The sequence below is a fragment of the Pteronotus mesoamericanus genome, unplaced genomic scaffold (genome assembly GCF_021234165.1).
Source record: "Pteronotus mesoamericanus isolate MK-2021 breed Mesoamerican mustached bat unplaced genomic scaffold, CSHL_Meso_final contig_26, whole genome shotgun sequence".
NCBI classification, from domain to species: Eukaryota; Metazoa; Chordata; class Mammalia; order Chiroptera; family Mormoopidae; genus Pteronotus; species Pteronotus mesoamericanus.
In genome coordinates this window covers 2573990-2588269 of record NW_026555109.1, presented here as the reverse complement: position 1 = coordinate 2588269, position 14280 = coordinate 2573990, and the positions used below count along the sequence as shown (strand labels likewise).

At 35.6% G+C, this 14280-nt stretch overlaps 1 protein-coding gene across 4 annotated transcripts in view; it reads right to left on the bottom strand.

Moving 5' to 3' along the window:
• Window positions 1-14280, bottom strand: part of PCCA (propionyl-CoA carboxylase subunit alpha) — a 409489-nt gene that overhangs the window by 232848 nt on the left and 162361 nt on the right. For all 4 annotated transcript variants that reach the window (XM_054574346.1, XM_054574344.1, XM_054574345.1 and 1 more), the window contains exons 10-12: window positions 9662-9764; window positions 6508-6602; window positions 1608-1758 (exon numbers count right to left, since the gene is read on the bottom strand). In XM_054574346.1, coding sequence (XP_054430321.1) covers window positions 1608-1758; window positions 6508-6602; window positions 9662-9764 — 349 coding nt within the window. The remainder of the gene's footprint in view (window positions 1-1607; window positions 1759-6507; window positions 6603-9661; window positions 9765-14280) is intronic.

The window sequence follows — 14280 nt, the reverse complement described above, 5'->3', positions numbered from 1 at the left end:
TTTTATGGTTTCTATGTCTTGCTGTTGTGTATCCTTATAATCATGATGCTAAACTATCTGATAAATTGCTTTCCTCCATTTCATCTAGTTCTTCTTCTGGGGAACTCTCTTGTTCTTTCATTTGGGTTTCTTTGTCTTCCCATTTTGGCTGCTTCTTTGTATTTTCCACCTTACCTGTTAAACTGATCAGTTGTTCATCTAATCAAACTGTAGCCAGCAGCCCAGCCTAAGCTGCACAGGGTGGGGCAGAGTAATTCCTGTGGGCCGGGCTCTTACTTCACCTCAGGCTGATGCCACCTGGAGAGGAGTGCTTTGGCTGAGAAAGGTGGCTTCTGCAGTGTGGGGAATGACTGAGCACAGTGATCCTGGTAGCTGTTCCTTCAGTTCTCTCCCCAGAGCCAGCAGCCTATGACTCTCTTCAATCATCTCTAGTCCACTCTGTCCTCCCTTTGCCAGAACCCAGGATAAGCATCTACAAGTGAAATTTAGTGTATTGGCCCTTTCAGAGGATCTCTGTGTCTCCAGTTATCTATCCCTGGCAGACAGAAATCCCTTTCACAGCTGAATGTTATCTGGGTTCCTTTCGAGCTCTGGTTTTGTAGGCTGGGGAGCCCAGCTTAGGGCTAAGACCCTACATTTCCCAGGGGGAAACCCCATGACTACTGAAATATCCCTCTGGAACTTCAAATGTTGCTCATGGGAGCTCAGCCAACCCTCTTGTGCCTCCTCCACATTCCCTTCAAGTCTTGTTGTGGTGAAGTGGTTTCTTCTGTCTGTCCTTGGTTATGAAGTTTCTCTCCAACTAGTGTCCAGTTGGTTATTCTGAATTACTTCTCTATAATTTAGTTGTAATTCCAGATTGGTTCTGGGGGGAGGTTAGTGCAGCTTCCACTTACTCCTTTGCCACCTTGGATCCTTCAGATTTCTGTTTTATAATAACTTGTTCAACTATGTTTCTGTTCTATGTACCTTCCTCTATGTGTACTTATAGTTTACAATTTAAATTTTTTAAAAAAAGGAAAGTGGGGAGAAAATCAAGCCACCAGCTAGTTAAAGCACCAATGCCTTCCTGAGATCTTTATGGAAACTAAAGAGGTATGTCCTTAAAGTCAACAGCTGCAGGGGCAGCCACTTGATTTGTCAACCTTGTAACTGGTAGGGATGGCTGTTCTAGAAGTCAGGTTGGTGGTAGAATTCTGAGAGTCATTACGGGAAGCTCAGTTTAGGTACCCTTCCTTCCATAATCCCTTCCAACGATTAATCCCTTTCTACTTATAATATCTAGAGTAGTTTCTCTTAAGAGCACATGAACCCTAATGAATGGTGTTCATCGAGAGAAGTTCAAGAAAAAAAGCAAAGTAGAATTCCCCATATGAAGTATTAATAGTAATCATAATGAAGAGCTAGCTCCTGACCATCAAATTAACTTGACACTTATCTGTCATTCTTAACAGATGTCTTATCAAAGCATAAAAACTAAGTCTTTATTTAATACTTTCTAAAGTTGATTTTTGACTTTTTTATAAAACACAAAAGGGCATTGGTGAGGAAGAGTTAAGTGTAGAGGCATGGAGGGAAATAAAAAACTGAGCTTTTTTTTTTTTTACCTGGAGTCTTGTATTCATTTCCAGGAAATAAAAATTTTTCTTTGAGTCCACAAGGAATTCTACAGTTCCAGCAGAAGAGTACTTTACTGCTTTGGCAAGAGCTACAGCTTGTTCTCCCATGGCTCTTCGAGTCATAGAATCCAGAAAAATGCTACAAGTATAGAAAGAGTATGCATTTTCAACAAAAATCAAAGTATCTTTTGTGTGCATTATATAAAAAATGTTCTTAAAGTTTATTCAGATATGATCATCTGTATCAGTTTAAGATTTCATATTATATGCTTTACAAATAATATATCCTTATTGTGTTATTACACATGTTTAAATAAGTCAACTTCAGATTTTCATAAAACATTTGAACTTTCCACATTTTATTGCAACTTATAAAATATACCACTACTGCAGCTCAGTAGTTTTCAATTAATACAATTTAAAATACATATTCAGAATCACTTCAAGCTAAAATTGGGAGAAAAATAAATTCTTGGAATCTAACATATATGATTGATCCTTATTATTTATAGATTTCATATTTATCAATATGTATTTCCTAATATTTGTAACCTCAAAATTAATACTCACAGCACTTTTGTGGTCATTCACACACAAGCTAAGAGCAGCAAAAATAATTCAGACCACCCCCAACAACATGAGTGTTCCCAGCTGAGATCAAACAAGGTGACTGCTTTCTTGTTTCACCTCTCATAGTGGAAACAACTGTCCTTTTCACAGTTTGCTTAGTGCTACATTCTTATTTTTCTGGGGCGGGGGGGGGGGGCAGTGGGGAGGGATGATTTTGCTGCTTAAAATGGCCCTTGAATGTTGTGCTGAAGTACAATCTAGTATTCCTACGCACAAGAAGGCAACAATGTGCCTTATGGAGAAAACGTGTAATTACTGAGCTTCCTTCAGGAACACATTATAGAGCTGGGGCCAGGACTGTAAGTTCAATGTTAATGAATCAACAATATCTATTAAACAAAGTGTCTTTCAACAAAAGCACATATAAAACAAAGTTATGTATTTACCAGTTGGTTAAATGTTCTAAAGAGAGGCTCGAACCTAACCCTGTCTTTCCCCTAGAAGCAATGCTTCAGTATTCACTGATTCAGTGATTCCAGTGACTTTATGGAACGTAACTACCACAAATAACAAGATTTGACTGTACAGCTAATAAATCCTCAAAACTTTTGTTTTGCAATATGAAAATCACATTCTAGCAGGAAAGTAAAACCAAAAGTTTTTAATAAACCCTGAAAAAAAAATTATCGAATAATTTCTGCATTTTCGCACATCTTGCTTCTAATGCAAGTAGGTTCTAAAATACAAAACACTGACTTCTATTTGTGGATTAAGATGGTCTCAACTTCACTTGGGATATGAACACAGTACAATATTCAGATGGCATATAACAGAACTATGCACCTGAATCCTACATAATTTAATTAACCAATGTCACCCCAATGAATTTAATTTGCTTAAATTGTTCTCAAATGAGTAAAATTAAGATGACATTTTTGCCCTGGCTGGTGTGGCTCAGTGAGTTAGCTGTCATCCCACAAACCAAAAAGTCACCAGCTCAATTCCTAGTCCAGGCACATGGCTGGGTTGCTGGCCAGGTCCCCGCTTCAGGGCATATTGAGAGGCAACCAATTGGACATTGATATTTCTCTCCCTCTCTCACGCTCTCCCTCCCTTCCCCTCTCTCTAAAAATAAATTAAAAAATCTTTTTTTAAAAAATAACATTTTATAAAATTTTTATTATGGAATAGTATGATTTATTTGAATTTACCTGATTTTCATATGTAATAACTGCTCTTGTTTCATGTATGCTGCATATCCACTTTTCTACCAGATCAACCCATTTATTTTTAGCAAATCCCAAATTAGATATTGTCTTACCCATAAAGACTTCCATAACTGATTCTATTAGTACTTTTTCGTAACAAAACCACACTTCAAAAATTAATAAAAACTCCTTTATAGTATTTAATATCTATTTAATATTCAAATTTCCCTGATTATCTCATTAATATCTTTTTACAGCTAACTTTTGAATCAGTTTCCAAATAAAGCCCAATCACTACATTCGATTGGTTTTTAAATCCTTAAGATTGTCTTAACTTGTAATGCTCTCTTTCCTTTTCGTTCTTTTTAAACCAAGATCTGGCTGTCTCATTCTTCATATTCTGGTATCAACTGCATGCAACCCCACAGTGTCTTTTAACATTTGTATTATATGCCTGTTTTTTAAAAACTGCTGGTTAAATCTAGAGCCTTGAATACAGTCAGGATGGATTCATGGGGGCAAACATGAGGCAAGAATACGTCACAGGTGTGAAGTATACCACTGCTTTCCCTTTTGGTGACATTCGGATTAATTATTGGATTCAGATGTTATGAAACCTTATTTGCCTATTAGAAATAATTATGCATCAACCTAAAAGATATAGGCATAGATGACATTTCAACAATAACTGGCTGATAAAATTAGTGCAACCAAAAGAAAGAAACCCCGCTAAAGATGAATATGATAGCATTTGAAGAATCTCAAGTACAGTTGAGTAAAACTATTTTTGTCCTACCTGGTCTTCTCTTTTTCCTTATAAACTCTGGTAGTGATACACAGACCTATAATTAACCTCATCACTACACTCAAAGCAAAGTGGTAAATTCTCATTATAGGAACTAAAAACTACATGTTCCAATTACATTAATATTTCACAATACACAGATACGTATCAACTCATTATTAACGATCAATTCTAGGGTTTTTTTTAATTTGACTCCCACTGCTTTAAATTTTCCTCCTTTTTTTCCTCTAAATAGATTGTGTGTTCATTTGAAAAATACTGTGTGTGTGTGTGTGTGTGTGTGTGTGTGTGTGTGTGTGTGTGAGAGAGAGAGAGAGAGAGAGACAGAGAGACAGAGAGACAGAGAGACAGAGAGAGAGAGCACAGGCGAGCGCACATGGGGTGGGGAAGATGGAGAGGGGGAGTAAGAGAGAGACAATAAACAAAAATCATGACTCAAGGTTTTAAGTCTATGAAAGATTTTTATCATCCCAGGTAAGACTTGAGTGAGTTTTGAATAAAAAGAGAAAGTTAATTATATCGGAAGTAATACAGAAAACACAAAATTCCAAAATAAAATGAAGTGTCATACGCTTTCTACCAGCATCCATTGTTCCCTTCTTCCATATGACTAGAATTTCAGCTAAGCACTGTTATTTCCCGGCTTCCCTAGCAAAGTGCCTATCATCAGATCACTGCCAAACAATCAACACAAGCATGTTCTAGGAACCTTCCTAAAGACACAAGTCATTCCCTTTGCTTTTTCTCCCTTCGTCCTCTTCTCCCTCCTTTTCTTCCTTCCTTCCTTCCTTCCTTCCTTTCTTCCTTTCCTTCCTTCCTTCCTTCCTTCCTTCCTTCCTTCCTTCTTACATGCTGGTCCTGGGCTATCAGTTAGAGCCTCAGCCCAGGTGGAGCTCACCCCATGTAAGCTACAGTGGATTACTCTTCACAGCATGGTGACTGGTTTTTAAGTGTGGCGTCCCAAGAGACAAGAAGTAGAAGCTGGCAGTTTCATAAGGTCTAGGAACAGCCTCATGTTTATGTAGTCTATTGGTCAAGTAGTCACAGAGCATAGAATCAAGAGGAGGGAACATAGATGCCTCCTCTAACACCTCAATGAGAGAAGTAGCAGAGTTTGGGGACTGCATTTTTAAACACTACACTATATGGAGCATGGATGCCTGGACTCCAAGATGGCGTCAGTAGTACCATTGAAAGAGAAGAAATTAATGGATGTCCTAATAGGGGAGCTTCCAAGCTGGATACTGATGTGGGATTTCACCCTTAAAGTCATTGCTGGAGTGTTTCAAAGGTGTTACTACTGGTATTACAATAAGTATGTCAATGTGATGAACAGGAGCTTTGCTGGCATCTCTATGGAGCCAGCAGCTTATGTGCTTTTCAACTACTGCTGTTATTATGAGGAACTCACACATAAACTGTGACACAAGTAACCACTGAAGAGGGCCCAGTGTGGACTCCACATTCCTGACCATGACCTTTGCACAGCACCTCTGAATCCTTTTAACACCTAATAAAAGACGGTTGATAAAAAATAAAAATTAAAAATAATGAAATACTACACCATATTTTAACAAATAACATAAAGTGAAATTTCATTTTGACCACTACTCTGTGATTAAAAATTCATTCATATTCACAACTACTCTTTTCAGAAACTATTCACACAATATATCAAGGCACAATAACTAGGCTGATGAAAGTCATAAGTGGCTGTATTCCTTAGGGCCTGATTACTAAAAATAACAATGTACACTCAACTGGGTATTTTTAAGAAATAAGAGAAAACCAGAATATCTAAAAATACCAACCTAGCATCAAATTAAAAATGAAGTCCCATGAAAGGAACCTCAAACATATAAGAGATGGCTTGGAGAGGTGCTCCTGAAGTAGTTCTGATAAATTAAGGAATATCTAAAACCATGCCCAGAAACCTTTTCATAGTAGGACAAATTCAGGAAATTCAGGATCAACTTTATGATACCATCATCAATAGGAAAGCCTAAAAGGCATGTATCCCAGAAATTCCACATGCCTAGAAACACCCTCAGCATCCATGTTACCTAGAAGCTTGTTGGCTTCATAGTGGTTATCCACCCAACTTTTGCTCTAATAAAGCCCCAATTTATTTTTCAGGCATTCTCTCATTTTCATGCAGTGAAGTACTGAGGAAGATCAAGTGGAAAATTCTTAATTATAAAAATATAGGTTTTACCATGACTATTAAAGCAAGTTCAGCCAATAAAATGGAAAAGAAGTGCATAAAAGCAAACTGTTACAAATGTTCATCAGGAGAAACTCTTACCTTGGTGCTTCTTCTATCACCTTCTGATTCCTTCGCTGAATTGAGCACTCTCTTTCGTTGAGCCACAAAGCATTCCCATGTTTATCACCTAAAACCTGAAACAGCAATACCATTTCAAAAATTATATAGCCATATCCATAGAGCATGTGCCCACTTAACATTTTCCCCATGTAATACCCTTGGTTTTTAATACTCAGACCTCATAGAACATATTCATTCCTCTTTTGGTTGATGTTAATAGAGAAAAACGTTATATTTACAACCCCAAAACTCAAAACATTTTTATCACAAAGGCTTGAAATAAAAAAAATTCTCATGTTACATTTTGAATATACTGGGTAAAATATCAGCATCAATTGTACAAATTTTGTAACCTAAATGTCCATGGCGCTTATTAGGAGAGTCATGGGTCTCACTACAAAACATCTATTGTTAATATTATTAAACATCTGTTTACCAGGAAATACTTTTTTATTTACATTCAATACATACTCCATCACTTACATATAGATGCCTTTATTGTGCTTTATTTTTGGTATAGGAAACTAGTAAAAAGTCTGGGGTTAATATATAAAAATACATGAGGATTTTTCCCACTTGTAATAATGGGAAATAAGCTGTAGTTACCAGATAAAATAGCAGAATACCCAGGGAATTTTGAATTTCTGACAAACAATAAAAAAATTAATAAAAATGTGCCCCAAATACTGCATGAGACATATTTTTGCTTTTTTTAAAATAAAAACCACTGTTTATCAGAAATTCAAATTTAACATGTCTTATCTGCTAAATCTGACAACTCTACAACAGGCTCTTTGTTAATGTTTTTTACATAGAATGTTTGATTTTCAGGAATGGGTTAATCTATTTTCAGGATTAAAGAGTAAATGCTTGTTACTGAATGCATATATTAAGTTCACAGAAATAAAGGCTGCTCTAGAAACCAGAACACTAGGTACTAATTTTAGTTCTAAACAACTATGCAATCTCCCTGGGTAAGTCATTCTGTTTCCTTGTGCATTATAAATAGTGCCTAATATAATCTTAATATTTTATATGGATACTGAAAAAATAAAAATAAGAATAGATCATCATTGGCCCTAGCCAGGGTATCTCAGTTGGTTAGAGCATCATCCCAATACGCCAAGGTTGCAGGGTCAATTTCCAGTCAGGGCACTTACAAGAATCAACCAATGAATGCATAAATAAGTAAAACAACAAATCTCTCTCTCTCTCTCAGTAAGTAAATTTTTTAAAAGACCATAGCTATAACAGATATAGTAAGCTATAAAGTGAGTAGTTAATATGACTACAAAGTTAATTTTTAGGAATAAAAATTAACCTATCTAAAGCTCATCAATGATTTCAAGGAAAATATTAGAGTAATAAAATGTCAATGAGGTAAAATTTTATTTCTATGACTCTTAAAGATGGTTGCATTAAGTATATCTAAAAATATATTAAATCATTGTAACTCTAAACCTCTTTTTTTATTCTAGTTGAAAAGATACTAAAAATAGACTTCGTCTCTAAGAAATAAAGCCACAGTAACCAGGAATTCTCAGAAATATTTCCAACTGTAAAATATAAAATTCACATATAGAATGTAGAGGTTTTTTTTCTCTAAATTCTGCAGTCTCCTAGTTCTTTTTAAAACTTTTTTCATTTACTAGGCAATCAACAAAAATAATGTGACAATGATTTACTACATTAAATAAATGAAGAGAATAGTAAACAGACAACATTGTAATAAAAAGTGTTTAAAAAGGAATTTAATCCTTATGTGCATGTAGGTATTAAAAAAAAATTTAATACAGTCCTTTAAAGATACACGTGTACTCGATATGAAAAAATCTTTCAGGTATATTGCTTACTGAAAAAAGCCTCACAACAGACTGTTGTACATAATGTAAAGAACTTTAGAATCCCTGAATCCAGCATAGAAGATGGCAGTAGTGCCCTGGTTGAGAAACTGTGTGGCTTAAACAGAGTAGTGCCTTTTGAATTGCCTGTGCACAGTTCAGCCCAAGAAAGGATACAGTATTTGTGATCTCAAGTTAAAAATAACAGGTGACATATACATAGGTTCTTCATTGACTATGGCAGGATATTCAAGACATAGTAACAGTCCCTGCTTCTAGGGATAGAAACCAGGAAACTTGGAGACAAGGGTGAAAGGTATGCTTAATTTTCATTGAACTCTCTTTATCCTATGCACAAATTATTCAAAAATAAGTAACTAAAAAACTTTCAAATGTAGATCAGTAGGGAAACATCTCTGTTGGCTATTTCAGCCCCTGGAAGACACCCTCACCTATATTTAAAAGTATCACCTAGACTACATGCCATGGCTAATTAAAATAAATGGATATAAATATATAATTACTTAACATAATTTAACAAATATTTATTGAATATGAGTAATATGAAAGGCACTGGTCTGTTTGCTGGGGACAGCAAGTGAATAAGACTAGTCTACCCTCAAGAACTTCAATTTAATCAATTTCATCTAACTTTAATCAATTTAGTTACTACATATCAATTCATAGCCATAATGTGTAATATTAGCACAAAGACATTTCTAACAGAAAAATGAAAACTTCAGCAAACTTGTCTTTTTCTTTTTTGTTTTATTTAAAAAAACCCATTTTGTTTTGCTGAAATTACACCTCACAACCATTTTTAACAGCTACATTAGAATTTCATTCTGAGTAGAAAAAAGTAATTTCCTCATCTCTATACAACTAACTTCTAGCAGAATGCCTGTTATAGTGAACCACATAGACATATAGTAAGCTAAAATAAAGAGTCCAGGTCAAGCACTTCTCTTTTAAAAATGCCCTAAAATGACTATATCTCTGAAGATTAAATGAGTATCTAGGTGGAATATACTTAGCCTGTCCCGGCATCTCAGGACTGCTTCTTTCTGGAACTGAGATTTTATCTCATTCCCGATCCCGACGTTCTGGCACTTTGACAAAAAGCATACCAGATCCCAAAGGTGGGTTATCAATTGATGCACATTCTGTATTTTGTACTTAATTCCAACATATCAGAACAATTAGTCACTCTAAATGGAAGAAAGGCTGTTTCCAATATAAATAATGACACAATTTTAAAATCATAATCAGAGGCCTTCTTAAAATGTACCAACCTGAATTTCTATATGACGAGGGTTATCAATAAATTTTTCTATTAGTAGTCTATCATCGCCAAAACTAGAAGCAGCTTCTTGAGATGAAAATCTAAAACCATCCCTGTAAAGGAAAACACTAGAACAGTCAAACAAAATAAATAAATGCAGCCTTAATATAAAAGAAAAATAACTATTTATTTGGCTTACTTCTGAACAAGGCAGAAAAAAATCATTTAATGTACAATAATGTTAACTTTAATTGAACTACAACTCTTCCACTTACTTAGTTCTGTGACCTCAAGTGAGTGATTTAACTTCCTTGATCCTAGATTTTATATCTAAACAGGAATACTGATACTCATTTCACCAACTGTTAAAACAGATATTTTAATAAACCATACTAATCATAGAAGGTTCCATTTCTTCAAATCTAATATACCTTAATTCCACTAACAAAAAAATATACAAAAGTACATATGCATTAGAGTCAAAAGTCAGAGGATGCACACAAAAATGTAAATGATCTGGCCAACTGCATAGCTGTTGGATAGAACTACAGCAAATAGGAGGATCCTCAAGAACATTACCCAATATTTTAAATATATCTTTAAATGCAATTGCCTCTTACACAACCACAAAGATCCTTACCATTTTATCATCTTTAAAATTTTTCAAAATTGTTTAAAAAGTACAATTTTTTAAAATATTAAATTAAAAATATGGATTTAATTATTGCTTTTTACTTGTATTCTAAAACTATAACTTAAATCACTGTTATTAAGATATGCTTAATATATTCATATACTATGAAATGAGCCTATCTGCTCAGTCTATTAAAAACTCAAGCTTGCTTACCTAAAACTAACTGACTTCATTATTTTCCATTCATTAATATATTCAAAATAAAAAAATTTTAATTCCTTTTACATGTAATTAATAGTTTCTTAATCTTTAGATTAACTACCTATACTTAACATACAACATTAAAATTTTTCCAATCCTTTCATTTGCTAACACCCCATCTGACAAAATTAGAAAAAATTATCTCATTTGTTTTGTGCTTGAAAAATTCAAAACTGCAAGTAAACACTGATTAGAAGATAAATTTCCAAACATTTCAAGATTCCCATTTCTCAGAGTTCTCAGAAAAGTTAACAGGTTTTCTTACTCCTCCATTATTTCTTTGACTTAGCAGAATGGGGTTTAGATCTCAGATAACTATAAACCTGAAGGAAACTAAAGCACAATGAATGAATCATTGTTTTCAATACCATGTAATCAACATGATTCTCACAAAGGAAAACAATAGCACTTTATAGTTTGTCTCTGCTGTGAGGACGGAAAAGTTTTCATTTTGCATTTAACTAAAGAACACCAAAAGTTAAAAAAGCAAAGTCACATAAATAATAGATCAAATTTGAAAGCATCACCAATATATTTTGGAGCTCATGGAAAACTGCATTAAGAACATAATTTATTACACTGAATTACACATTCATTCAATAAATATTTACTAATCAAGAAACTGGAAAATCAAGATGGCAGAGGAGTGAGTAGAAGTCACACTGACCTCCCCTCAGGACCAACCTGGAATTAACAACTAAGTTTTAGAGAAATCACTTGGAACACAAAACCAAACAATAGCAAGAGAGAAACCTTTTAACCTTGGACAGACAGAAGAATCAGCTTTAGTACAATCTAACTGGTAAGGAATGTGGTACAGACTTGAGAAGGCGAGTGGGGCACCCATGGGCAATAGCACGAGAAGGATATTGAAAGGGCCAGTTGGATCCCCCTGAGAAGAGTGGAGTCTACACCATAAGAGGGGATCTCCAGCCTATAGCACCAGAGCCCAAAAAGTACAGAGATAACAGCCAGCTGTGCAAAGCGGCAGGGTTGCTCTTGCCAGAGACGGGCAGCTAGAGACACAAAGAGCCGTTTAACGGACCAACACATAAATTTTAGTTTCCAACCATTTACCCTGGGTGCCGGCAAAGGCAGGAGTAGAGTGGACTAGAGATGCCTGAGGAGAGACTGGGAAAGGTGGTTTTGGGAAGAGAACTGAGAAGTACCCTGGGGTATCCCGGTGCTGACTCATTTCTCATATAGCAGCAGCCATCTTACTCAAGCAGACCACTCCCCTGAGTGGCAGCAGCATGAGAGGACCCAACAGCGCCATCCCCAGGAGGCTTGGCTTAGGCCCGGTAGTGCTAAAACCTGACAGCTGAGTACAGAGTGGTAGACACAGACAGTAGATCCCTTACTAAAGGGGGTGCAGAGTGGTCTAGACACACTTGAGGAGAGACTGGAGACAGAGGCTTTGCAGAGAGAACTGAGAGAGTAGCCAACGGGATCCTGGTGCTGACTCTTCCCCCATACGGCAGCAGCCGCCTTACTCAAGAAGGCCATTCCCCTGAGCAGCAGCAGCACGAGAGGACCCAATAACCCTGCTCCCCGGAGGGACTTTGACCCGCACTGTGATGTCTCTAAGCCAGCCAGCTGAGTGCAGAGTGACTAGATTAACAGCTAAAGGAGACAGTCACAAACAGTAGATTTGTGGATATCTCAAACAGATTGCCTAAGCTCAAGGCAGGATCAACACCTGACATTATCAAAGGCAGATCCAGAAAGAAAGAAAAAACAGCAGTCTCCAACAACAGAAGTTCATACCAGAAAGACAGGAAATTGAGACAGAGCAATTTAAGAATCAGAAGCAAAAAGGAAGACTCTCACAAGTAATGGGAAGACAGAGAAACACCCCCCAGTAGAAGGGAAAGGAGGAATCCCCAAAAAGAGAACTAAGTGAAATAGAGGCAAGTAAACTATCACATAGTGAGTTCAAAACAATGGTCTAAGGAAGCTCAGTGAGCTCAGAGAGAATTACAAAAAACTAAAGGGAAACTACGAGGAACTGACTGTAAACTATCAGCATGAAAAAGGACATAGAATCTATCAATAAAAGACAAGAGGAAATGAAGAATACATTTTCTGAATTGGAGAACACAGTAGAAAGAATCAAAAGCAGGCTAGATAAAGAAGAGGATCGAATCAGTTAACCAGAGGATAAGATAGAGAAAAGCTCCCAGAAAGAGCAAGAAAATGAAAAAAGACTAAAAAAATGAAGAGGCATTGAGAGAAATGCAGGACAACCTGAAACATAATAATATCCATATAATAGGGATACCAGAAGGAGAAGAAGAGGAGCAAGGGAAAGAGAACCTGTTTGAAAAAGTCATGATGGAAAACTTCCCTCACTGAAGGAGAGAAAAAGTCACACAAGTCCAGGAAGCACAGAGGGTCCCATTCAAGAGGAACCCAATGAGGTCCACTCCAAGACACATCATCATTAAAATGGCAAATATCAAAGACAAACAGAGAATCCTAAGGGAAGCAAGGGAGAAAGAGGTAGTAACATATAAGGGAGCTTCAATATGGCTAGCAGCTGACTTCTCAACAGAGACACTGCAAGCCAGAAGGAACTGGCAAGAAATATTCCAAGTCATGAAAAGCAAAGGACTGCAACCAACACTGCTCTACCCAGCAAGGTTCTCAAAATGGAAGGCAAAGTGAGGAGTCTCCCAGACAAAAGAAGGTTAAAAGAATACAGCTCCACCAAACCAACACTGCAAAATATGCTAAAGGGGCTGCTTTAAGATGCAGAAAAAGTTTGTATGAATACCCAGTTCCTTTCAGAGTTGCCAATACTTGATATTACCAATATTTTTAATACTCATTAATCTGATTGTGACAATAATGTTAATTGTTCCTCTACTATTTGTTGAAACTAAACCTGTTTTAGTATATTTCTTGCCTATTTCTATTATTTTTAAAAACCTTTAAATGAGTTTTTGGTATTCTTTATCCATTTATTAATTAAAGGTTTATAGAACTTCTTTCCCTAAAAAAACCCCAAAAATCCTATTAACCATGTTTTAGATGTGTTGCAAATACTTTTCTATTCCTTGTCCTTTAATTTTTTTATATGTATATTACTATATAGTTAAATGTTTAATGTAGTCATATTGTCAATATTTACTTTATAGCTTCTGGGTTTGAATATTTTACTTCAGGTCATGAAAAACATTAGTTCTATTTTCTTCTAAAACTCCTTAGATTCTACATATTGATTTTTAACTCACTGGAATATTTCTTGTACAATGTGTGAAATAAGGTTCTATATTTGTTTAATTTCAAGTAATAGTGTTCCATGCACCTTATTTGTTGAATAAGCCTTATTTTACCCATTGATTTGAAATATCAATTTAATCATATATTACATTGTTACATACGTTTGTCTCTATAATGCTCATTATATTTCATTGATCTACTTGATTATTTCTGTGCTGGTGTCATGTTGGTTTAATTGCTGAGGCTTTGTAATGGTTTTACATTTTTTAATATTTTATAATTAACTTTGACATTAAAAATATTAATAAAAATCTGAAAGGAAAGAAGGGTGGGAAGGAGGGAGGGAGGGAGGGAGGAATGAAACTCCTACCTTTTGCAAAACATGGATAGAACTGGAGAATATTAAGCTAAGTGAAATAAGCCAACTGATGAAAGACAAATACCATATGATCTCACCTATAAGTGGGCTTTATTCAACAAAATATACCAACGAACAAAATAAACCACAG